This window comes from Suricata suricatta, chromosome 2 (genome assembly GCF_006229205.1).
Source record: "Suricata suricatta isolate VVHF042 chromosome 2, meerkat_22Aug2017_6uvM2_HiC, whole genome shotgun sequence".
Taxonomy (NCBI): domain Eukaryota; kingdom Metazoa; phylum Chordata; class Mammalia; order Carnivora; family Herpestidae; genus Suricata; species Suricata suricatta.
In genome coordinates, this window is record NC_043701.1 from 45,523,510 (window position 1) to 45,548,019 (window position 24,510).

Here is a 24,510-nt window from a genome sequence, read left to right on the forward strand (position 1 = left end):
ATACCTTTTAAACAACCTCTCTATAAAAACTCTCTGCGGTTCTGGTCTTATTTGTAAGGCTTTCTCTCAGGACATAACACTATGTACCTTTGTACTACAGGAATAGCAGCGAAAGGCATGCAGAGGCCAGTCCTTTTTTTATTTTGTGGGGGAGACAGAAAGAAAAAGAAAACTTAGAAATGCCTTGGTTTCTCACCTTGAATTTCACAGACCGCCATTTGGATGCTTCCTTTGCAACCTTTCCAGGCATCTTCAGGAGAATCATAGTAGGATAATATCCCCCCACAGAGAAGGAACCATCGAGGCTGCCACCCTGAAAATAGAAGCAAGAGCACAGTCTCAATTACGGCCTGCATGCGAGGTGGGTCCCAGGACCCAGGAACGGGACCTGATAAAGGAAGCTGGGTCCCAGCTCCAAGGAGCTTAAATTCCAGGAGAAATTCCAAGGGAAAGAAGTAGGTTAGAAAATACCAGGATGCATGGTCTCATTTTTAAAATTAGAAACAAACACCCATAGGGGCATATATTTTTAGTCACATAATGTATAGAAGAATTCTGCAAGGATCAGGATTACAGTAATGATTCTCCAGTTAATAGGATTACTAATGATTTTATTCCTTTTCCCCCACTAATATAGAACTAGTAATCTCTGATTTAAAAAATTTTTTAATGTTTAGTTTTGGAGAAAGAGAGATAGCAAGCAAGCATGGGGAGGGCAGAGAGAGAGGAAGACACAAAATCTGAAGCAGGCTCCAGGTTCTGAGCTGTCAGCACAGTGCCCAATGTGGGGCTTGAACCACGAACTGTGAGATCATGACCTGAGTCGAAGTCGGACATTCAACCAACGGAGTCAACCAGGCACCCATGATTTTTTATTTTTTTAAGATAAAAGATTATTGCTTCCTGAACATTATCATTTTATTTTTATTTATTTTTTCAAATGTTTATGTTTGAGAGAAATATAGGCAGAGCACAAGCAGGCTTCAGGCTCTAAGCTCTCAGCACACAGCCCAATGCGGGGGGGTTTCAATTTATGGACCACGAGATCATGACCTGAGCCAAAGTTGGATGCTTAACCCACTGAACCATCCAGGCACCCCATGAATGTTATCATTTTCATAATGCTCTCCTCTCCTATGGTTAAGAAAAATTATCCCAAGCTTAGAAATAAGGCAAAAGATTATATTGCTCTGAAAGAGGACTTCAACCACCTCCATTCTGAGCTCAGTCAGTTTGTACTTTCTGATTACATTCTTCTTTCTAGCTTATCTCTTAACTCGGGCAAAAGCCTCTGGTGATGGGAAATGAAACTACTTCCTCAAGCAATTAACTACTGCCCTGACTCCAGCAAGACCCTGTGCAAGTGACCCCAAGATAGTGATTGACCTGACCTTTACTGCCCAGCACAGGTACCCACCGACCTTCTTCCTGTATTTTCCTTATATAATAAATCCACAAGTATTTTCAGTACTATGGATACAGTCTTTGAGATACCAGTCCACTGTCTCTCCAGTGTGGGCCTCACTGAAATAAATTCCTTTCCTGTGCCACTGCTACTCATCTCTGTCTTTGGATTTTGTCAGCAGTGAATGGCTGATCCTGGTCTGTTTGGGCCCACAGGGACAGGTGCTCTTGTAACCCTGTGTCCTGCAGTCCTTTCAATGTCATAGAGAGTTACAGAGTGCAAATAAGCCTGTGCGGGGTCATATGAGCCGTAGGAGAAGGTAACTTTGACTTATTACTTAGTATTGATCCACTGTACCAAAATAATCTTAAAACATTCAAGGGCTTAACGATTTTTACTTTGGAGAATTTCAGGGGACAAACCATATTTGGTTGAAATATACATCTTATCTAGTCCTCTCACCAATTTATATTCTAGGCAACCCAAACTTATTTACTATATTCCTGCTTCTGGGTTTTTGCCTGAGCTGGATCGTCTTTCTAAAATGTCATCTCTGACTATTTCTGCATAAGCCTTGTCAGTCTCCTCAGTCAAATATATATTTTTCTTTCTCTGAAATGCTATCGCCCTTTAGGGATACATTTTTCTCATGAAACTCTTCTGTGGTTGGAGGCGGACAGAGAGAAGGTCAGTAAAAGCTTTGAGCAGAGTCCCAGGGGCTGCTTAGGTACAGATGTCCGGTGACTGGTTCACACAAACCAAGAGGCCAGAGACCCAAGAGGGCTGTGCTTCCATCCTGGTCAGAAAGCAGGAAAGGACCAGTGTCCCAGCTCGGTCAGGCAGGAGGAGTTCCCTCTTTACCAGCCTTTTTATTCTATTTAGGTCACGGATTGATTAGATCAGAGCCCCTCATACTGGGGAAGGCAATCAACTCAGTCTACCAATTCAAATGTCAGTCTCATCTAGAAACACGCTCACAGACACACTCAGAAAGATGTTTGGCCACATGTCCAGGCATCTCACGGCCCAGGCACACTGACACATAAAATTCACCATCACATCATATGTTAACTAACTTGGATTTACATTTAAAAAATAATAATAATAAATAAAATTAATCATCACACACCATCAATTTTAAGTCATACCATTATTTTGTTTAACACAAGAAAAAAAAAATACCTGGTCATTAATCAATGACATGGTGCTGATTCTGCTTCCTGATTTCAGCTGTTGAAATGTGAAAAAATGTCTACAAATTGAAAAACCGTGGCACTAACCCAGGTTTATCTTACAGTATGGAAAAAGTGAAAGAGCTCCCCTCTCCCCCAGCACGCACACAGCACAGCTGCAGGCAGGCTTTGAAAGTTGCTGGTGAGCCGTAATAGCAACTGAAACAGCAGCTTCCCTGTAACAGGTTCTATATTTGCCTAGAAGTTATAATTATACTAGGGGAACTTCTATATATCGGTATTTTATCCTGTAGTTTGTAACTATAAAAACCATGACCCCAAATAACCTTTCTTTAGAGCATAAAGTTACTGGGATTCAGAAGGCACATTAAGAGACCACAGAAGTCTCATTCCCATTATATGAAATTTACAGGCCGAGCAATGGCGAGTCCAGAGGAGGACTGGGACGCACTGCTCTTTCGCGATGCCCAGCTCAGGTGCAGCTCAGAGATAACTGTGTGAGAAAAGAGGCAAGGTTGAAGAGGCCATTAATCCACTTCCTGTTTCAAATTAATCTGCAGTTACTTTGATTGATGTGATAGTTATTCATGTTTCAACTTGATGGGCAAAGGGATGCCCAGATAGCTGATAAAACACTTTTCTAAGTTGTCTGTGAGGGTGTCTCTGGCAGAGATTAGCATTTAAATCAATAGACTGAGTAAAGATTGCCCTCACCAATGCAGGTGACTATCATCCAACCCACTGAGGGCCTGAGTAGAACAAAAAGGCAGAGGAATGGAGAATTTGCTCTCTCCTCTTGATTAAGACATTCATCTTCTCCTGCCCTGGGACACTGGTGTCCTAAGGCCTGTGGACTCAGATCAGGATTTAACACCATTCATCCCCCAACTCTCAGGCCCTTGAACTCAGACCGAGTTGCATCACCAGCTTTCTTGGTTCTCCAGCTTGCTGACAGCAGGTCGTGGGACTTCTCAGTCTCCATAACCTCATGAGCCAATTCTTATAATAAGTCCCTTCATATATTACAAATACATACATACATACATGTATTTAATACATATACAGTTATTTATACTATTGGATCTGTTTTTCTAAAGAACCCTTACTAGTACACTTGGAAATAAGATATTCAAGGTAACAAATAAGCAGCTGAAAACTGTGGATATAACTAGTCCCTGCTCCCTTAGATTACCAAGGGATTAATTTCCCTGTCTAACCCCACTTCCAACCCCACCTTCTTTTGGCCATTCTTTATTGGAGACGGAATGTGGTGTCAGCCAAACTCCCTGCTTCCAGGGATTAGACAAGAAATTTCAATGAGCAAAGAAAAGTTTTAGCTTATAGAAGTTACCTCTGCCAGGGATGGAGTAAGGAAATAAAAGTATTTAAATGCCAATTTCACATACTTTGCACTATCCTGGATTATTTCATATAGAAACTTCAGTGGACATTTATTTATGGCAACCTGGCACCCACCCTGCACATCTCTGTCACTGAACTCCTTCTCCACACTCTATCCATGTAGCTTGGCGGGGGAGCTGCAGGTGGGGCACGTGATTCAGGCATAAATGGAGCTTCACAGCCCCGTCCTCAATGATACACTCTGAGACAGGCAAGTGACCCAACCAGAGGTAAATCTGGCACTTTGGCTGGGTCTGGAGAAAGGCGGAAAAAAAACAGAGACTGCCTCTTTTTGCTATGGCCTTGGAGATATTTGCCTGGAGCTGTCATTCCGCCACCACTCAGATGGAAACACGGTTCACCCACTGAGGGAATGGGGGTGGGAGGACCTGAGGGAGGCGGGGAAAGGGAGCAAATCCCATGACAGTTTTGAACACTGCAATAAGACCATATTATTCCCGTAGATAAGAACTTTTTCAGTTAAATGAGCCAACAAATATCCCCCTTTTAAACTTTAAGCCTAAATAGGATTTATTCCTAAATAAAAAATTTACAAACTCTCACATGATCAACTTCACTACATGTAGAAAAAGCAAAAGCACTTGACAAAATGTAACTACATCCTTTAACCAAAAAAATTCTCAACAAGCAAGGAGTAGAAGGGAACTTCTTCACCCTGATAGAGCACCTAAAAACCCCCTCACAATTAACATTCTTAAAGACAGAAGACTGGAGGTTCTTCCCCTGAGACAACATAAGGACACTTCCTCTCCCTGCTTCTATTGAATATTTTATTGGAGGTCCTAGCCAGGGCAATTAAGGTAAAAAATGAAATAAAAGGTATCCAGATTGGAAAAGAAGAAGCAAATCTACCTGCATTTGCAGACATGCTCTTATATATTTCAAAACAAAACAAAGCAAAAACCCAAGGAGTTCAATTAAAAAAAATATTAGAATAAATACATTCAGTAAGGTTGCAAGATAGAAGACCACTTTACATGTATCAATTGTATTCCTATACATTTGCAATGAACTGAGAGTGAAATTAAGGAAACCGTTCCTTTTACAATAAGATTAAAAAGAATGATAGTTAGGAATAAACTAAACAAAAGAAGTCTGAAACCTATACTCTGAAACAATAAAACATTATTCAAAGAAATTAAAGATTGGACGATCATTATTCCAAAACTGTTACCAGCTTGTTCTTTTCTCACACAGTGCAATGTCTTTTTATACTTAATCTATACTTCATTGACAGCAACTGTTTGCAAAATTCACTTTATTCAGCTCAGCTAACGTTGAATATGGATTTTTTTTCAATGAGCATAGTTTTCTTGAAAAAATGTACATATATTTGGATCGAAAATAGCATAGCTCAGGTTAACTTTATACTATAGTTTCTTCCTTCTTAATGTCACAACCACCATTTTAAAAATCAAAATTTCTAGAGATGTTCTTATTCCTTTAAAAATCCAAACCAAAAAGTGATTACTTATGAGTCACACCTACGTCTGAAAAATACTGTAACTCCCCTTACTCAGAAGACTTGTGACAAGTAACTCATCCAAACATACCACTAACAACAGCTGTACTCCATTAAAAAGACACTGAAATTCCTTTCTTCTTTTCAAAGGTTTTAAGTAATCTCTATCCCAAACATGAGGCTTGAACTCAACAACCCTGAGAACAAGAATCACATGCTCTGGGGACCCTATGCTTAAATTCTTAAAAATCTTTTAAAATTGACATGCAGTGAAATTTCTTCTTGGGTTAACAGTTCTGACTTCTGACAAATGTGTAATCCTCTAACAACCACCGTAACCAATACAGAAGAATTCCATTATCCTCCCCTCAAAATTCCCTTGTGCTGCGCCTTTGTGGTCAAGTCCTCTCCCTACACTCTACCCCTGGACAACCACTCTTGTGTTTTCATTTTAGTGGAAAATATTTTGCAATTTTCTTGAAGACTTCCTCTTTGACCCACAGATTACTCAGAAGCATCTGGTTTAATTTCCTAATCTTTGGGAATTTCCCACATCTTTCTGTCATTGATTTCTAGTTTACTTCTGTTAAAAGACAGGAGCATTCTTTTCAATTGGGCAGGGTTTCTTCTATAGCCCAGAGTATGGCTGATCTTAGTGAATGTTCCATGTGCATTTGAAAAACATACAGTATTCAGCTGGTGTTCAAGGGACCACTCTGTAAATGTCAATTAGGTCAGTTAGTTGATAGTGTTCAGATCTCTGTATCTTTGGATGATTTACTGTCTACTTGTTCGATGGACTACTGACAGAGAATGTTGAAGTTTCCAAGGATGATTGTAATTTCTCCTTTCAGTTCTATCAGTTTTTGCTTCCTAGATTTTGATGTTCTATTTTTAGATATATACATATTTAGGATTCCCATATCTTTTTGATGAACTAACCCTTTTATAATTACACGGGGTCTTCCTTTTCCCTTGCAATTTTCTCTGTTCTGAAATCTACCTTGTCTAATATTAATACAGCCAGTTCAGCTTTTGATTAGTGTTTTCATGGTCTCTTTTCCTATCCTTTTTAAAAATGTTTTAAAAGACTTTGATTTTTCAGAGCAGTTTTAGGTTTAAAACAAAACTGAGAAGAAGGTACAGACACTCCCCATATACCCCCGACCCATACCCTAACCTTTCCCAACATCACTCACCAGAATGGTACATTTTGTTACCGTTTATATTGACACATCACAATAATCCCGAGTCCAGAGTTTATCTCAATGTTCACTCTTCCTGCTATACACTTTGTGGGTTGGGACAAATGTATATGTATCCATTATTCATCTCCCACCACAACCCCCCCCATCTCCCACAGCTCTTTTTATTGTCTCCATAGTTTCGTCTTTTCCAGAAGGTCACATAATTGTAATTATTCAGTATGTAGCCTTTTCAATAAATCTGACTAATTAAGCCTCTTCATGGCTTGACAGCTCACTTCTTTTAAGCATTGAAGGAGGTTCCCTTGTCTGGATGTACCACAGTTTATCTGTTCACCTCCTGAAAGGCATCTTGTTGCTTCCAAGTTTTGCGATTATGAACAAGCTGCTCTAAAGATCCTTGTATAGGTTTTTGAGTGGACCTACGTTTTTGACTCTTTTGGGTAAAATTTAGCGACTGCAAACTTTTCTAAAGTGGCTGGCTGTACGTTTTGAATTCTCAATTTATGAGAGCTCCTGCTACTTCATGTCCTTGCTAGCATTGGGTGGTGTCAGTGTTTCAGATTTTGGCCATTCTTAATAGGTATGTAGTAGTATCTCATTGTTGCTTAAATCTGCCATTTCTGTGACGACATACGATATGAAGCTACTTTTCATAAGCTCATTTGCCATCCATATATCTTCATTGGTGAGGTGTCTGTAAAAGTCTTAGCCTCATTTTTTTCCCAATCTAATAATTTATTTTTTATAATTTACATCCAAGTTAGTTAGCCTATGGTGCAACAATGATTTCAGGAGTAGATTCCTTAAGCCCCTTACTCATTTAGCCCACCCCCCTTCTATAATCCCTCCAGTAACCCTGTTTGTTCTCTGTATTTAAAGTCTCTTTTGTTTTGTTTCCCTCTGTTTTTATATTATTTTTGCTTCCCTTCCCTTATGTTCATCTGTTTTGTATCTTAACATCCTCATATGAGTAAAGTCATGATATTTGTCTTTCTCTAATTTCGCTTAGCATAGTATACCCTCTAGTTCCATCCACATAGTTGCAAATGGCAAGATTTCATTCTCTTTGACTGCTGAGTAGATCTTCTTTATCCATCATCCATCAGTGGACATTTGGGCTCTTTCCATACTTTTGCTATTGTTGATAGTGCCACTATAAACATTGGGATGCATGAGTCCCTTTGAAACAGCACACCTGTATCCCTTGGATAAACACCTAGTAGTTCTATTTTTAATTTTTTGAGGAACCTCCATACTATCTTCCAGAGTGTCTATACCTGTTTGCATTCCCACCAGCAGTGCAAAAGAGATCCTCTTTCTCCACAACCTCGCCAACATCTGTTGTTGCCTGAGTTGTTAATGTTAGCCATTCTGAGAGGTGTGAGGTGGTATCTCATTGTGGTTTTGAGTTGTGTTTCCCGGATGATGAGTGATGTTGTATATTTTTTCATGTGTCGGTTGGCCATCTGGATGAATTCTTTGGAGACGTGTCTTTTCATATCTTTTGATCTTAGGCTCATTTTTATGTTGGTTTTCTTACTGCTGAGTCTTAAGGGTTTTTGTATATTTTGGATAACAGTCCTTTTATCTGATGTCTTTCACAGGTCTTTTCTTTCATTCTATGATGTTTTCTTCTAATTCTCTTGATACTGTCTTTCACAGAGCCAAAGTTTTAAATTTTAACAAAGTCCACCTTACTATTTCTTTCATGGAATGCATCTTTGGAATTATATCTAAAAAGGGATAGGGGCACCTGGGTGGCTCAGTCGGTTAAGCATTTGACTTCAGCTTAGGTCATGATCTCGCAGTTTATGAGTTTGAGTCCCACATCGGGCTCCGTGCTGACAGCTCAGAGCTTGGAGCCTGTTTTGGATTCTGTGTTTCCCTCTCTCTCTGCCCCTCCTCCACTTGTGCTCTGTCTCTTTCTCCTTCAAAAATAAGTAAACATTTAAAAAAATTTTTTTAAATAAATAAAAGGCATAAAAATGCCCCAATGTCATTAAGGTTTTCTCCTATGTTATCTTCTAGGAGTTTTACAGTTTTATGTTTTACACTTAGGTCTATGATCCATTTTAATTTTGGTGAAGGCTGTAAGGTCTGTATCTAGATAAATTTTTTCTGCAGGTGGGTATCCAGTTGGTCCAGCACTATCTCTGCTTCATTGTATTGTCTCTCTTTCTTTGTCAAAAATCAGTTGATTGTATTTATGTGGCTCTGCTTCTTGGTTATTTTTTTCCCCAATGATTTGTCCTATTACTAATACCACAATTGTTGATTACTATAGCTTTACAGTAAGTTAAAAAAATTTTTTTTAATGTTTTTCATTTATTTTTGAGACACAGACAGAGAGAGACAGCACGAGCAGGGGAGGGTCAGAGAGAGAGGGGCACACAGAATCTGAAGCAGGCTCCAGGCTCTGAGCTAGCTGTCAGCACAGAGCCTGACATGGGGCTCAACCCCATGAACTGCGAGATTATGACCTGAGCCGAGCTGGATGCTTAACCGACTGAGCCACCCAGGTGCCCCGCTTTACATTAAGTTTTTAAGTCAGGTAGCATCAGTCCTTCATCTTTGTTCTCCTTCAAGATAGTTTTGGCTACTCTGGGTCTTTTGCTTCTCCAAATGACTTTTGGAATCAATTTGTTGACATCCATAAAATAACTTCTTAGGACATTAGACTGGGATTGCATTGAATTTATAGATCAAGTTGGGAAAAACTCATAACTTGACAATATTGAGTCTTCCTACCCATAAACATGGAATATCTCTTCATTTATATGGTTTTTCTTAGATTTAATTCTCCAGTTTTACAGTTTTCCTCATACAGGTGTTATACATATTTTGTTGGGTTTATACCCAAGTATTTCATTTTGGGGGTTTAAATGTAAATGGTACTGTGCTTGAAATTTCTAATTCCACTCATTCATTGTTGGTATATAAGACAGCAGTGGTTGCTTATTAGCTCTACTTTTTTAGTTAGTTGTTTCAAATTGTCTACATAGGTGATCATGTCACCTGTGAACAAAGAGTTTTAGGTCTTCCTTCCAAATCTATTTACTTCTAATTTCCTTTTCTTGCCTTACAGCATAAGCAAGGGCTTCCAGCATGATGCTAAAGAGGAGTGATGAGAGGAGACATGTTTGCTTTACACCTGATTTTAGAATTTCTGGATTCTAAAGTATGATGTTAGCTATAGGGTTTTTTTTTTGTTGTTGTTGTTAATATTTATTTATTTTGGGGAGAGCACAAGTAGAAGAGGGCCAGACACAGGGACACAGAGGATCAAAAGTAGACTCTGCTGGCAGGCTGACAGCAGTGAGCCCACTGTGGGGCTTGAATTCAAGAACTGCAAGATCATGACGTGAGCCAAAGTCAGACATTCAACTGAGTTACTCTCAACTTAGCTCTAGATTAAAAAAAAATTTTTTTTTAATTTTTTTAAACGTCTTCATTTTTGAGAGAGAGACAGAGCATGAGTGGAAGAGCAGCAGAGAGTGAGGGAGACACAGAATTGGAAGCAGGCTCCAGGCTCTAAGTTGCCAACACAGAGCCCAACATGGGGGTAGAACTCACAAATGTGAGATCATTACCTGAGCCGAAGTCAGTCACTCAACCAACTGAGCCACCCAGGCGCCCCTGTTACTTTTTTAAATTTTTTAACATTTATTCATTTTTGAGAGACAGAGAATGACAGAGAACGAGCAGGGGAGGGACATACAGAGAGGGAGACACAGAATCCAAAGCAGGCTCTAGGCTCTGAGCTGTCAGCAAAGAGCCCAATGCGGGGCTCGAACCCATGAACCGTGAGATCATCACCTGAGCCAAAGTCAGATGCTTAACCAACTGAGCCACCCAGGTGCCCCTTTTAACTCTAGATTAAAAAAAAAAATACTCTTTAAAACTTTTCCTCCATTCCTAGTTTACCAAGCTTTTATTATAAATGGTGATTTGGTTAATGGCCTTTCTATCTATTGATATGATCATGTGATTTTTCTTTTTCAGTCCGTTGACAGAATGGATTACATTAATGAATTTTCAAATGTTGAACCAGTCTTGCACATCTGAGATAAATTCTAATTGGTTATGCTGTACAATTCTTTTTATAAACTTTTGGATTAAATTTGCTGGTATTTTGTTGAAGATTTTTGCATCTCTGTTCATATATCCTTTCATTTTTAATCTGTATCTTTATATTTAAACTAAGATCTCAAAGGCAGCATATATTTTGGTCTTGTTTTTCATTCTGACAATCTGTGTCTTCTATCTGTTTAGACCACTTACAGTTAATATCAAGATAGGTAGAATTAAGGCCACTGCTTTATTAATTTTCTGCTTCTTGTTGTTTTGGGTTACTTTGTTCCTCCCTTTCCGACTTTTGTATTATATGATTCCATTTTATCCACTGAATTTTCTGCTGTGTCTCTTGGTATGTTTTCATTAGTTGCTCTAGGGCTTAAGAAATAGACATCTAACTTTTCAGCCTATTTAGGATTAATATTTTACTATTTCAAGTAAAATATGCAAATCTAAAACCACGGAAGTTCTTTTAGCTGTCTCCTTTTATATTACAGTCAGCATATATATCACATCCTCATACAAGGAACACCCCGTCCCTCGGTGAGCTTATAATTTTTGCTTCCAACAGTCATACATATCAAAGAACTTGAGCGTCCAGTTTCAGCTCAGGTCATGATTTCAGGGTTCATAGGTTCGAGCCCCGTGTCAGGCTCTGTGCTGACAGCTAGCTCAGAGTCTGGAGTCTGCTTCAGATTCTGTATCTCCCTCACTCTCTGACCCTCCCCTGATCACGCTGTCTCTCTCTGTCTCTCAAAAATAAATTTAAAAAATTAAAAAAATTTTAAAAAAGAACTTAAAGAAGAAAAAGAGTCTATTATATTTACACATATATTTATCTTTTTTTTTTTTTTTTGCTTGTTCTTTAATCCTGATGTTTTAGGTTTCTCATGGTATCATTTCCCTTCAGCTTCAAGAACTGTTTTTAACATTTTACTTTTCCTTCATCTAAGGATGTGTTCATTTGGCCTTAACTCTTAAACTCTGTCTTCTAGCCTCTACATTTTCTGGTAAGAAATACCAGATATTGAAACTGTTTCCCTATTGTACTGTGTTTTTCTACTCTAACTGCTTTTGAGTTTTGGTTTGTTTTTTGTTTTGTTTTTTTAGTTTTCAGTAGTTTCATTATATATGGTATGTCTGAGTTTACATTGCTTGGAGTTTGATGAATATCTTGAATTTGTAAATATGACGTAGTTGCCCAATTTGAGAAGTTTTCAGTTATTATTTTTTTAAGATTGTTTTCTTCACCAATGTCTTACTCCTTACCCTTCTCCTTTCTCCAATGCCTAAATGTTAGACCTTTTGCTCTTGTCTCCCAGGTCCCTGAGTTTACTTTTTATTTTTTGAGGTATAATTGACATTTAACATCAACAATAGGATTTATGTATATATTGCAAAATGATCACCACAATAAGTTTAGTTAACATTTATTACCACATTGAGTCACAAATTTTTTTTCTTCCAATGAGAACTTTTAAGATTTACTCTCTTAGCAACTTTCAAATATACAACATAGTATTAACTATAGTCACTGGGCTGTATGTTATATCCCCAGGACTTATTTGTAAGTAGAGATTTGTATCCCTAAGATTTTATTTATTTTCTTTCCCTTCATTTTTTCCCTCTATTCTTTAGACTGGATAATTTCTACTGACTTATGTTCAAGTTCACTGATTCTTTCCTGGGTCATCTATATTTCATTGAGCCCATCTACTGAGCAATTAAAAAAAATATTGATATTATACTTTTTAGTTATAAAATGCCCATTTAGTCCTTTTTAGTATTTTCTATTTCTCTGCTAAGGATCTATACCTTTCCATTTGTTTCAAGAGTGTTCATCATTCCCATGGTGGTTGTTAAAGTTTTGTCTTCTCTCCCCAGTCTGTTTGCTATTACTTACTTTTCAGAGTTCTGAAGTGCTTGAGTACTTTGTTCAGTTGTTAGTTGTAATCAGTGGGAGAGAGACTACAGTGAACTTACTCCATCTTGGCCCAATAACAATACTCTTAAAAAGAGCCGGTAGGATACCCATTAAGTGAAATGTTAACCTCATGCTAGGGTACTTCCCTCCCTGCCTATAAACCCATCGTGATTTCTTCAGAATTTTTGCCAATTAAACGTTATGGGAAACCAGAGTTTACAATCTTACTGTTTAACAGAAAATAAAAACATAATTAAAAAAAAACACGAACACATTGTGAATTTGTAAAAATCCATAATAAAATACTGCTGTTTAGAAATGCAGAAAAACACAAGAAGGGACTATTTAATCTCTTCTGGAAGATTAAGCCAAAAGTAAAGAAAAAAATGAAGGAAAGGTGCTTCTTCATCAAACATAAGAGGAAAAAACTAGTGACCATAATCAAGCGGGAATAGAAGAGAAGAAGCAAAGGGGCTGAATTTGTCTCTAACTTCTTTTGGCTTTAATTTCCTTTTCTACAGAACTACAGCATGAGTTCAATAGTTTCTTTCAGCTTTCAGAACCTGTAAACCTCTACCTTAATTCAAAGTAACAGGAAATTCAATTCTTTTGCAGAATCTGTTACAAGAGAAATTAACTAGACAAGAAAGATTAAATTTCTTCACAGGATTAACAATCTTTCTGAAGTGGAGAGTCAAGACTTAATTTGTTCACCATAAATGGTTCCTGTGTTCATAACCCATATATAGTATATGGCGGTTATCATGTTATAGGTATTTTATAGATATGTTAATGGTGCGATCATCTACTGTTTTAAATTGAAGCAAAGAGCAGTTTCTCAGCTCTGACCTCCACAGTCTCGGTGTTTTCCATGTTCAGCTACGGGTGCTCAGCCATATGATACCTCATTAGCACCCTTCCCCTGAGCTCAGCGTCCCTGGCGGAGCCCCCGACAGGACAGTGGATGGCAAGGCTGCGCTCTTCGGCCAGGTCAGTCGTAAGAGTCTCACTGCAGCTGGGAAGGAAGGAAGAAGAGACATCCCTAATAGTAACAGATAATAACCAAGCACTAGCTAAATTACAGGCTTCTTAATTTACCATTAATTAATGCACAAAGCATTTTTTCAGCAGTTATAATTTGCCAGACTTGGAGATGTAGAGAGAAGACAATCCCAACCTTCAAAGAGTGACAGTCTACTGGGGAGTCAGGCATGCAGATGGTGAGGAGACTATAATTACAATATATTATAATTCTCTTTAGAACCTTCTATTGGAGCCTGCTGTAAGTTACCTCTGTTGTGTGGATATTTATTATATTTATTTGTTCTGGGCAATGCTTCTCATATGTTCCACCATCACCTTCAAGAAAATAGGAAATGTTGGTTCAAGTACAGACTCTAGATGTGTCATCTTGAGCCTATAGCTTAATTCCTCTGGGCATTATTTTCCAATTTATAATCTGAGAGAGAGATGGATGAAACTTAGTATCTAAGGTTTAATGTGTCATCTTCCTTCTGATTATAATGTCACTCTTAACAAACCCAGTATCCTCTTACTACCCCAGCTCCAAACCTGAGGGCCACTTTCTGTCCCATCCCTCCAGGTCAGTCACTAAGTCTTTTCCAATCACCCTTTGTTCCACTCTTGGCTTCATGTTATGTTGTGTCCATGTTGAGGCATATGGTGTAAAATCATGGGAAGGACACAAAGTCAGGCAGACCTGGCTCAAGGTTTATTTGCTGTGTGATTGTAAGTCGATTATTTATCTTATGAACCTTAGTTTACTGATCCGTAAAATGGAGAATAATGCCTCTCTCCTCCCCTTCCATCATCATTTTGTTCCTGTTATTTTAGCTTTCCCTCCTCCCTTATCATGCTTTAGCCAGGCCAGCTGGATCTTCCTGATGTACTGTTTTTACCTGTTCTTTCTTCTTATTCAGAAACCCCAAGTGACTCCCCACCAATTCAAAACTCTTAGGCTTGGCTTGGTTTAGTAATCCTATCCCATGAGGCACCCCCGGTCATGATCTCATGGCTCATGAGTTTGAGTTCCATGTCAGGCTCTGTGCTGACAGCTCAAAGCCTGAAGCCTGCTCTGATTCTGTGTCTCCCTCTCTCTGCCCCTCCCCTGCTCATACTCTGTCTTACAGTCTCTCTCAAAATAAATAAACATTAAACAAATCTAATCCTATCCCAACAACATCCTTGTATTTCCTCCTGCTGTCAGGAAAAAACTCTCCTTCTTAGTCCTGCTGGTTTCCTCACTGAAGGTCACTTCTGTTTCCTCATCTTCCTCTTCTGTCCAGGTCAATTCCACCCACCTGTTGGTCCCACCTGCTCCATGAAGTTTTCCTGGCCATGCCTGGAAAAGGATTCTTTCATCCTTCCTCCCTTTCTCCCTTCCCAAGGATCCTTCCCAAGGATTCTTACATTTTTCTTGACAAAGATATGCCTGTCTTTTTAGACCAGTTTATTTCTTTTAATGTTTTTTAAAAAAATTTATTTTCAAGAGACAGAGACAGCACAAGCAGGGGAGGGTCAGAGAAAGAGAGACACACAGAAAATCTGAAGCAGTCTCCAGGCTCTGAGCTAGCAGTCAGCACAGAGCCCAACACGTGGCTCAAACCCACGAACTGTGAGATCATGACCTGAGCCTAAGCTGGACGCTTAACTGACTGAGCCACCCAGGCGCCCCGACCAGTTTTATACCTTACTCATATTCATACTTTCTTCTGTATATATCACTTCTCGCTGCTTACACTGCCTTCAGAAGATGAAGGGATGCTCTCCGTCCACATTGTATATACTGGCCAGTAGAAGCAGAAAAGCAAAAGGACATTTGTGATGTCAACCTGGATAACCAAAGACTTTAACATTCCAGCCTGTCAGGGATGCCCCAGATTTGCCTTTAAAATTCCAATAAAGACACCAGAGGATGATAGGTAAGAGCTAACCCCCTACACCTAGGGACCAACTATATGCAATGCGGCTCTTCTGAGCTTTGTCAAGCCATAGCCTTGAAGCAACCATGTAGAGGCTTAAGGGGCAAAATCATGAATGCAGCTAATTTAGAAAGGCATTTTTCATAGTTAAGAAAGATAGCCACAAGACTATTATCTCCTTGAGAACAAGGGTCATGTCTTACTCAAAACAGTATCCCTCATATCCACACAGGGTCTAGTAAGAACTTGATGCTTAGTGTTCCACTCATTCGCAGTGAAAGACTGATTGGGGGCTATCAGACTGTGTTAAAAGTGGATTGTTGAAACCATTGCTCTGGTATTTAAAAATCAAGACAGAGTCATCCTTGTATTGGACTATACAGGAACAATTCTACCTAAAGGACATGGAGTAGATTCTCAAGCAAATGATATTTTGCTTCCTTTGATGTAACAGGAATACTGAGAAAGATCAGCCCTCTCACTAGCTAACTCTTTAAGTTACCCGTTTTTCCATCTATCCTGCTACTGTCATACCCTCCAGAAGACAACTTGAAAATGGATCCAGGGAGAAAAATGCCCAAGTACCATGGTACTTTTTTTTTTAATTTATTTTTGAGAGACAGAGAGAGGCAGTGTGAGCAGGGCAGGGTCAGAGAGAGAGAGAGAGAGACACACACACACACACACACACACACACACACACACACACACAGTCTGAAGCAGGCTCCAGGCTCTGAGCTGTCAGCACAGAGCCCGTCGTGGGGCTCCGACCCATGAACCGTGAGATCATGACCTGAGCCGAAGCCGGACGCTTAACCGACTGAGCCACCCAGGTGCCCCCATGGTATTTTTTTGGACCTCCCTGTTGTCTATTCATTTGTTTTATGTTCATCAAAGCTCTATTGCCTGTTTTCTTCTCTGTCCCAAATTTATTCCTAACGGAATTTAACTGGCTTATAAACAAGGTCAAAGCAATGGTAACAGATATACTGAGAGTACAGTCTGAGAACTATGGTCCCCAGGCCTTGTCTACAGACCACATCAATGAGTTAAGACTCCACGGTCACTCCTAACATCTCCAACCACATCACACATCAGAATCAATGGACAGAATGGTGCTGTTTTTGAGGAAGTGCCAATAAGGCAATAGTCTAACATCTCTTATGTTCCTTAACAAATTATTAATTAATTTTTGCTAGAAGCAACATTACAGTGGTACACAGAATTACGTGATCTGTAATCAGCATTCATTCAATCGAATGACTGTCATAGGACTGCAGAGTCAATTCCAAGATTCTGATGGTTCATTTGTATATTTTCTTTTATAGATTATATCACTCTGACTTCCACAAGTAGGACTTAAAGAATTCAGGATAGGGGCTCCTGGGTGGCTCAGTTGGTTAAGCATCTGACTCTTGATATAAGTTGAGGTCATGATCTCACAGTTTGTGAGGTTGAGCACAGACCTATCAGTATAGAGCCTGCTTGGGATTCTCTCTCCCCTTTGCTCTCTGCCCCTCCCCTGTCCATGCTTGTTCTATATCTCAAGAGAAACAAACATTAAAAAAAAAATTCAGGATACATACACTCTCAGAAGCCATGAGGAGCCATAATTTTCATACAAACAAAACCAACAACTCAATTTTTCTGGCATCATTAATCAAACAGCTATCTAATTAATCTAACAAGTGAACTATGTACTAGCAGGTTCATGTATGTTATCCATTTCACCTTAGAAATAAACCTAGTATGGCTATTATTCTCACTGTCATCTTAAAACAGGCCCAGGGGGAGATTAAATAACTTGCTCAAGGTGTCAGCATTAAAAAGTAACAGAGAACTTTGAACTCAGGTCTTGCTGACTTCAACTCTTTTCATTTAAAAGCATTTGAATATACTGGCCCATGGCCTTGTCACTGAAATCATGAATGAAGAGTTGAATATTGGATACCACAAAGAATGTGAAGTATGGAGGTGACACTTAACTCTCATCACACAAAAATTAGCTTAAAATGGACCATAGACCTAAATATAAGGTCTAAATATAAGAGCCCAAACTATAAAAACTTAGAAAAAGCCAAGAGTAAATCTTTATGATTTTGGGTTAAGTTAGGCAATAGTTTCCTAAGAATGACACTAAAAGTACAATAAAAGGAAATAAAAATCAATAAACTGGACACCAAAACTAAAAACTTTTGTGCTACAAATGATACCATTAAAAAACTGAAATGTAATTTATAGAATAGGAAAAATATATGCAAATCACCTATTAGATAAGGAGCCTGTATCCAGAATAAAGAATTCTTACAATTTCATAATGAAAAAATTACTCAGTGAACAAGTGGGCAAAGGCTGTAAATAGACATTTCTCCAAAGATATACAAATGGTTCATAAGCACATGAAAAGATGATCAAGATCATTAGTCATTAGTGAAATAGAAATCAAAACCACAATGAGTTACCACTTCACACTCATTGGAATGGATATAAGAAAAAGACAGATAAGGAGTGTTGGTGAGAATGTGAAGAAATAGGAACATTGTTTCATTACTGGTAAGAATGTAAAATGGTGTAGCTAGTTTGGAAAAGTTTGGTTGTGTGGTGTGCTTTTTTGTTGCTGTGTTTTTGTTTTTTTTTAAAGTTTATTTAAGAAATCTCTACACCCAACATGGGGCTTGAACTCACAACCCTGAGATCAAGACATGCACTGAGATCAGGAGTCAGATGCTTAAATGACTAAGTCACTAGGTGCCCCAGTTCCCCCAAAACTGTTAAGCAGAGTTACCATACAACCCAATAATTCCCCTCCTAGGTTTATATTCAACAGAAATGAAAACACATCCACACAAAAACCCGACACAAATATTCATAGTACCATTACTCATAATAACCAAAAAAAAAAAAAAGAAGCAACTCAAATTTCCAACTGATGAATGGAAAAACAAAATATGGTATCCATACAATGGAGTATTATTTGTTATAAAAAGAAATAAGAACTGATACTTGCTAAACATTCATGAACCCCAAAAAACATGATGCTAGGTAAAAGAAGCCAGTCACAAAAGAACACATAATGTATGTTTCCCTTTATATGAAATGTCTAGAATAAGCAAGTTTACACAGACATAAAATTAGTGGTTGTCAAGGGCAAGGGTGGGGTGGGGTGGGAGTGAATACTAACTGGGTTTCTTTTGGGGATAATGCAAATGTTTTAAAATTGTGGTGATACGTGCACTCCGTAAATACACTAAAAACTAACTAGTATACTTTAAATGGGTGAATTATTATCTCAATAAAGATGCTAAAGCAACATCAACACAAAATGCTGATGGGTGGTAAGGAGACCACGAGAACCCTGCTCTGATCACTCACATTCCAGATGTGCTTCTGGCACTGTTCACGCAGCACAGACATACACGGGCAAGAGTCACCTTCCTCCACGTGTGTTGGGGGGCAGTAAACAAAATCATAGCACCACCTCGGACAACCATCTGGTCAGCATGATGCAAGCTTCTGTTATTTCTGGAACGCGGCAAGCATTGCAGTGTGCTGTGCCCTAACCTGCTGGCTGGGCCCACGGAGCCTCAGCTGGGGAGAGCTCAGGGCAGCGGCCCTCCTGCTTGCTGAATGGGCAGGAAAGGGACCTAAAATGGCAAAGTAGAAAGCTCACAGCACAGCTGAGAAAATTTCCTTGTGACAAAACATACGCACGACACTGAGCAAAGTCTTCCTCACTCCTGAACTCCCTCCCTCCACCCCCCAAATGGAGCCTGCTATTCTAGGTCAACATATTTTAAATATAGGTGCATTATGAATCAGCTCGAATTATATAATAATCAAGCAGGAAGGACCTTTTAAAGTATTATGTAATGGAGCAATGACTCCGGAGCCACTTACTAACTGTGTGACCTCGGGCCAGTTCCTCCACCTTTCTGTGTCTCAATATCTTCATCTGGAAAATGGATTAAATGAGTTAACACACGTAAAATGCTTAGAACAGTGCCTGGAACATTGCTAAACCTTTACTATTTTTATACTTATTAACCGGTACATCTCATTTTTATGGAGGAAGTCCCTAAGCTCTGAATGGTAAAGTGACTCTGGAGCTTGCAGTGACAGAGCTGGTATCAGATTTTAGGTCTCTTTGATGCCTCAACTATGGTTCTACTACAGAGCATTAATTTACAACCGAGCATGTATAATATTCCTTGACCAACTTTTAGGGCTTGAAAGATACAAATAACAAATATACAATGCCTAGCTTTATGTTTTACACAGTATAGGGATTTGTGAGATCTTTGATCTATCTTCTTTTCATTCTGGGTTTAATCTTCTAATATTTGAAGAGAAAGTGTGACCCTAAGTTCCAGACTGTCCAATGTTCTGACGTTTAAAAAGTGGGATGTCTCAGGGCTGTTAAAGAAAGTACACATTAAGTTCTCTCTTTTTTCATTTTCCTTTTAAAGAGCACAGGGTCCCTCTGTATGCATAGTGCATTAGGAAAAGAGACTCCTTCTATTTCTTTTAGTATTACCCTCACACAAGCAATATAAATGCTATTCTCTGGGTTTGACGATGTTTCCAACTTTCAGTAAATGATACCTACCAGTTTAATTAAAGAGGCAAGAGAAACTCACAAAATAACTACAGTTTTTGGCAAAGTACAATAAATGCAACCGAAGTTAAGTGTTTAAACACCCTCCTCATTTCTCTCTCTTTCACATACTCCAACCACTCCAGCATAAGAGACCCTGCAAGGGGACACCTGGGTGGCTCAGTCAGTTGAGCGTGGGACTTCGGCTCAGGTCATGATCTCACTATTTGTGAGTTTGCCGGGCTCTCTGCTGTCAGTGCAGAGCCTGCTTCACTTCAGACCCTCTGTATCCCTCTCTCTGCTCCTCCCCAGCTCCTGCTCTCCCTCTCTCTCTCAAAAATAAAAATATTAAAAAAAAAAAAAAGAGAGAGAGAGAGAGACCCTGCAGGGGCCTTTCAAGCTTCCTACTCACCCCTGCAGCCTTGTTGGAGCCGGACTCCAAGCTCTGCATCCGTTTAGGTCTTTCCTTTCCTCACACACTTGTCTCTATCCTGCTTTACAGCTTTCATACCAACATTCTCTGTAGCTAAAAAGTTCTTCCCCACAGCCTCCAACTGCACCTCAGCCTTGCCTCGCCAACTTGCTACCTTCTATTACCCTTCAGGTTCTGCTTAAATCTTTTCTTCAGAGAAGCCTCCCAGTGACCCAAATTAGCTTGTCTCCTTCCCCTCTCCCCAGTTCACACACACTTGGAACATGCTTCTAAGTACTTCCAATAAATGTCTTTCTCGCCCATCAGACTGTAAGCTCAAAGAAGGCAGGACTGTGTCTGTCTTATTCAGTGTTGCTGGCTCCGTGCCTAACATAGTGCCCAGCACACAGTAGGTGGTGAATAAAATTAACGATATCCTCCAAGCATCAAAAGGATCAGCTAGTAAACTGATTTCCTAGCTTTTTGACAAAGGCTTCCCATATCAAGCTGTGGGCATGACAAAATTACACAAACAGGTATAATCAATTAGAGAAAAATTCAGAACGTACAAACATTATGGCTGGGATTTATTATGTATTTTAAAATTACTGTGTGCAAAATCCTAAGGAAAAATTGTTACTTTTTTAAAAGTTTATTTATTTATTTTGAGAGAGAAAGAGAGAGAGAGAGCATGGGGGAGGGGCAGAAAGAAAGGGAGGAGAGAATCCCAAGCAGGCTCCATGTTATTACTGAGAGCCTGGTGCAGGGCTCAATCTCATGAACCATGAGATCATGACCTGAGCTGAAATCAAAAGTTGGACTTTGGGCCGCCTGAGTAGCTGAGTCAGTTGAGCATCCGACTTCGGCTCAGGTGATGATCTCATGTTCCTGAGTTTGAGTCCCGCATCAGACTCTGTGCTGTCAGCTCAGAGCCTGGAGCCTGCTTCGGACTCTGTGTCTCCTTCTCTCTCTGCCTTTCCCCCACTTGCACTCTGTCTCTGTCAAATAAAATAAAATGTTAAAAAAAAAAAAAAAAAGAAAAGAAAGAGTCAGATGCTTAACCAACTGAGCCACCCAGGTGATCTGAAAATACGTGACTTTTAAAAACAAGCTTCAGAAGAAGAAAAAGTACTAATGTCTTCATCTAAGCTTGTCATTAACAGTCACACTATGCTCTTACGGGAGACTAAGTCACATAGGAGGGTGGAAGAAACTGGAATGCATTTGTTCCTCCTAAGCTATACCGTTTCCTTCCAAAGTAAATTCATCTCCTGATGAAAGACTGTGCTAAAAAATAATCCTAAGGATATCCAGGAAAAGTACCCAGTGGTGTGATGGGCTTCCATGAACACAAAGCCCACAGTGAGGTGGCATGTGGGTCCAGGGAACAAGCAGCATGATATAAGGGCAGCTGCCTCCGGCCTCCCCTTTTTAGGGCTTCCACCCAGCACCACTTGCAGAATTAACTTCTCTTCCTTGGGGCAGAAAAAAGGAGACTCTTTTCCAACTGGACAGATGGTACAGGCATCACATGATAAAGATTCCAAAAGATCCTTCTAGAGAAATTCGGCTGTATTGAAGGATACAGAAAAACAGTCAGGGGGGGAAACAACCAGGAAGCAGGCACTATATACACAGACTAAACTTTCTATATAAAGGAGAATGAGAGGATGAAAAGTGAGGCAGCCCCCCCCCCCCCGCCCCAAAAAAAGGTAGGGGAAGGGGGATGGGAGAAAAGAAGGAAGAGTGTTCAAGATAAAAGAATAAAGTTAAAAAGCATGGAAAGGGGTAAAAGACAAGGCACTAAATTTCACTCAAGGTCTTAAGATCCATATATCGCAGGGCTTAGAGATACGTCAAAGAAAAATTATCTGATCAAGGAGATTCTGGGTATAGCCAACTGGTGTACTTTAGGCTGTACTGTGTAACCTCATCAAAGTCACTGCCAACTGATCCTCCCAGACATATCAGTCCTTCAACTACCCTAGAGCACTAAAATATTTAAAAAAAACTGTCCTGTCCTGGGGCACCTGGGTGGCTCAGTTGGTTGAGTGGCCACCTTCAGCTCAGGTTATGATTTCACAGTTCATGAGTTTGGCTCAGGTCATGATCTCAGAGTTCATGAGTTCGAGCCCGCATTGGGCTCTGTGCTAACAGCTAGGAGCCTAGAGCCTACTTTGGATTTGTGTCTCCCTCTCTCTCTCTGCCCCTCCCCTGCTTGAGCTCTGTCTCTCAAAACTAAATGAACATTAACAAATTTTTTTGATTTACTTTTTAAAAAAACTTTTTAATGTTTATACATTACTGAGAGACAGAGCATGAGCATGGGAGGGGCAAAGAGAGGAGACACAGAATGTGAAGCAGGCTCCAGGCTCTGAGTCATCATCACAGAGCCCAATGCGAGGCTCAGACTCACGAACCATGAGATCACGACCTGAGCCGAAGTCAGATGCTTAACTGACTGAGCCACCCAGGCACCCCTAAAAAATTTTTTTTATTTTTTTAATGCTTTTTAAATTTATTTTTGAGAGACAGAGAGAGACAGTGTGAGCAGGGGAGGGCCAGAGAGAGGGGGAGATACAGAATCTGAAACAGGCTCCAGGCTCTGACCTAGCTGTCAGCACAGAGCCCTAAGCGGGACTCGAACCCACCAACCGTGAGATCTGACCTGAGCCTAAGCCTGACGCTTAACCGACTGAGCCACCCAGGCGCCCCCCCCACATTTTTTTTTTTAAACTGTCCTGTTCTATCGATGGATGGGAAAATATATCACTCCCACTATAAGAGATACTGGGACTACTTCTGGTTTCAAATACATTGCTATGAAAATTAAAAGTTCATTCTCCATAATAAAGTTTAATTCCAAAATGGTGCCTAACACAGTTGCTAGCATGCAGAAGGCTTTTACTAAACACTGGTAGCAGAAATGGAAAAAATGCTTGCTTTGAATCATATTCTCAGTTGGAAGAATCGTTAAGACCTCACACGATACGAAGTAACGCACTTCCAAGCATTGGGAAGGGGGCGGGGCACTATTTTTAAGGCATCCTGCCCCGGAGTGCAACAAACAGTTGCTGCGGTTTCATTTTGTGGGAATTTGAGTCTGTAAAACAAAAAGAACGCTCAGGGAGAAAAGCAAAAACCGTGCACATACTTTGGAGCTTTGAAACTGTTGAGATGGAATTCTGATATCTTGATCCACACGCAGAGGACGACGAAAGCGACAAAGGGAGTGTTTGCACCGTGGACTTGGTTTAAAAAAGGACCTTTCACCTCTGGAATTCCAAGTCACCTCTGGCATTCACTGGAAACCTTCCAACCTATCCGCAGGTCAGGCGAGACCAGCTCTGTCGCCGGAATTCGGTAGGCTCCTAGAAGACCCCACTGCGGAGTCAGCGCCTCCTTCCCGCTGACACGGGGGGCGTCGTGCCTTTTCAGTCACCCCAAACCTCAGTATTCTGTAGCTTCCCTTTAAGTGAAAGGGCAGCTACGGCCCTCACCCAGCCCCAGCAGCAGGCTGTGTCCTTACGGCACGGGTGACACGATCCCGTGAGGACAGCTTTGGGGACGTATCCCCGGCCCGTGCAGGCCTCTCTCCTTTCAGGAGTGGCCGTGACCCCGACCCCCAGGACGCGCGTCCGACGCCGCCCTCCCACCGCTCAAACAAAGGACCCGGCGCCCGGCGCGCCCCTCACTCACCGCTCAGATAGTTGGTCCACTTGTACAGCACCCCCTCCATGTCGCCCGCGGCCCCTCGGCCCCCGCCGCGCCGCGGCCGTTTCCCGTCGTCCGCCGGCCCCCTCACTGCCCCAGCCCCCAAGAGGCGAGGAGCACCGGCAGCAGGGCCATCGCCCAGAGCTGCCGAGCCGCCGAC

General features: G+C 40.4%; 2 protein-coding genes across 3 annotated transcripts in view; one reads left to right on the forward strand and one right to left on the reverse strand.

Annotated features, from left to right (window-relative positions):
- Positions 1 to 24,504, reverse strand: part of PLEKHA8 (pleckstrin homology domain containing A8) — a 56,373-nt gene extending 31,869 nt beyond the window's left edge. The window contains exons 1-3 of one of the 2 annotated variants that reach the window (XM_029925704.1): positions 23,791 to 23,874; positions 13,538 to 13,703; positions 197 to 313 (exon numbers count right to left, since the gene is read on the reverse strand). In XM_029925704.1, the coding sequence (XP_029781564.1) occupies positions 197 to 218 (22 nt within the window). In that variant the 5' untranslated portion in view covers positions 219 to 313; positions 13,538 to 13,703; positions 23,791 to 23,874. Of the gene's footprint in view, positions 1 to 196; positions 314 to 13,537; positions 13,704 to 23,790; positions 23,875 to 24,335 lie in introns of those variants that run through there. The other variant, XM_029925695.1, reaches the window with a different exon arrangement.
- The window catches only part of FKBP14 (FKBP prolyl isomerase 14), a 14,653-nt gene continuing 14,072 nt past the window's right edge, over positions 23,930 to 24,510 (forward strand). Inside the window, exon 1 of the mRNA XM_029925725.1 lies at positions 23,930 to 23,999. The gene's annotated coding sequence lies outside the window, so the exon portion shown is untranslated. The remainder of the gene's footprint in view (positions 24,000 to 24,510) is intronic.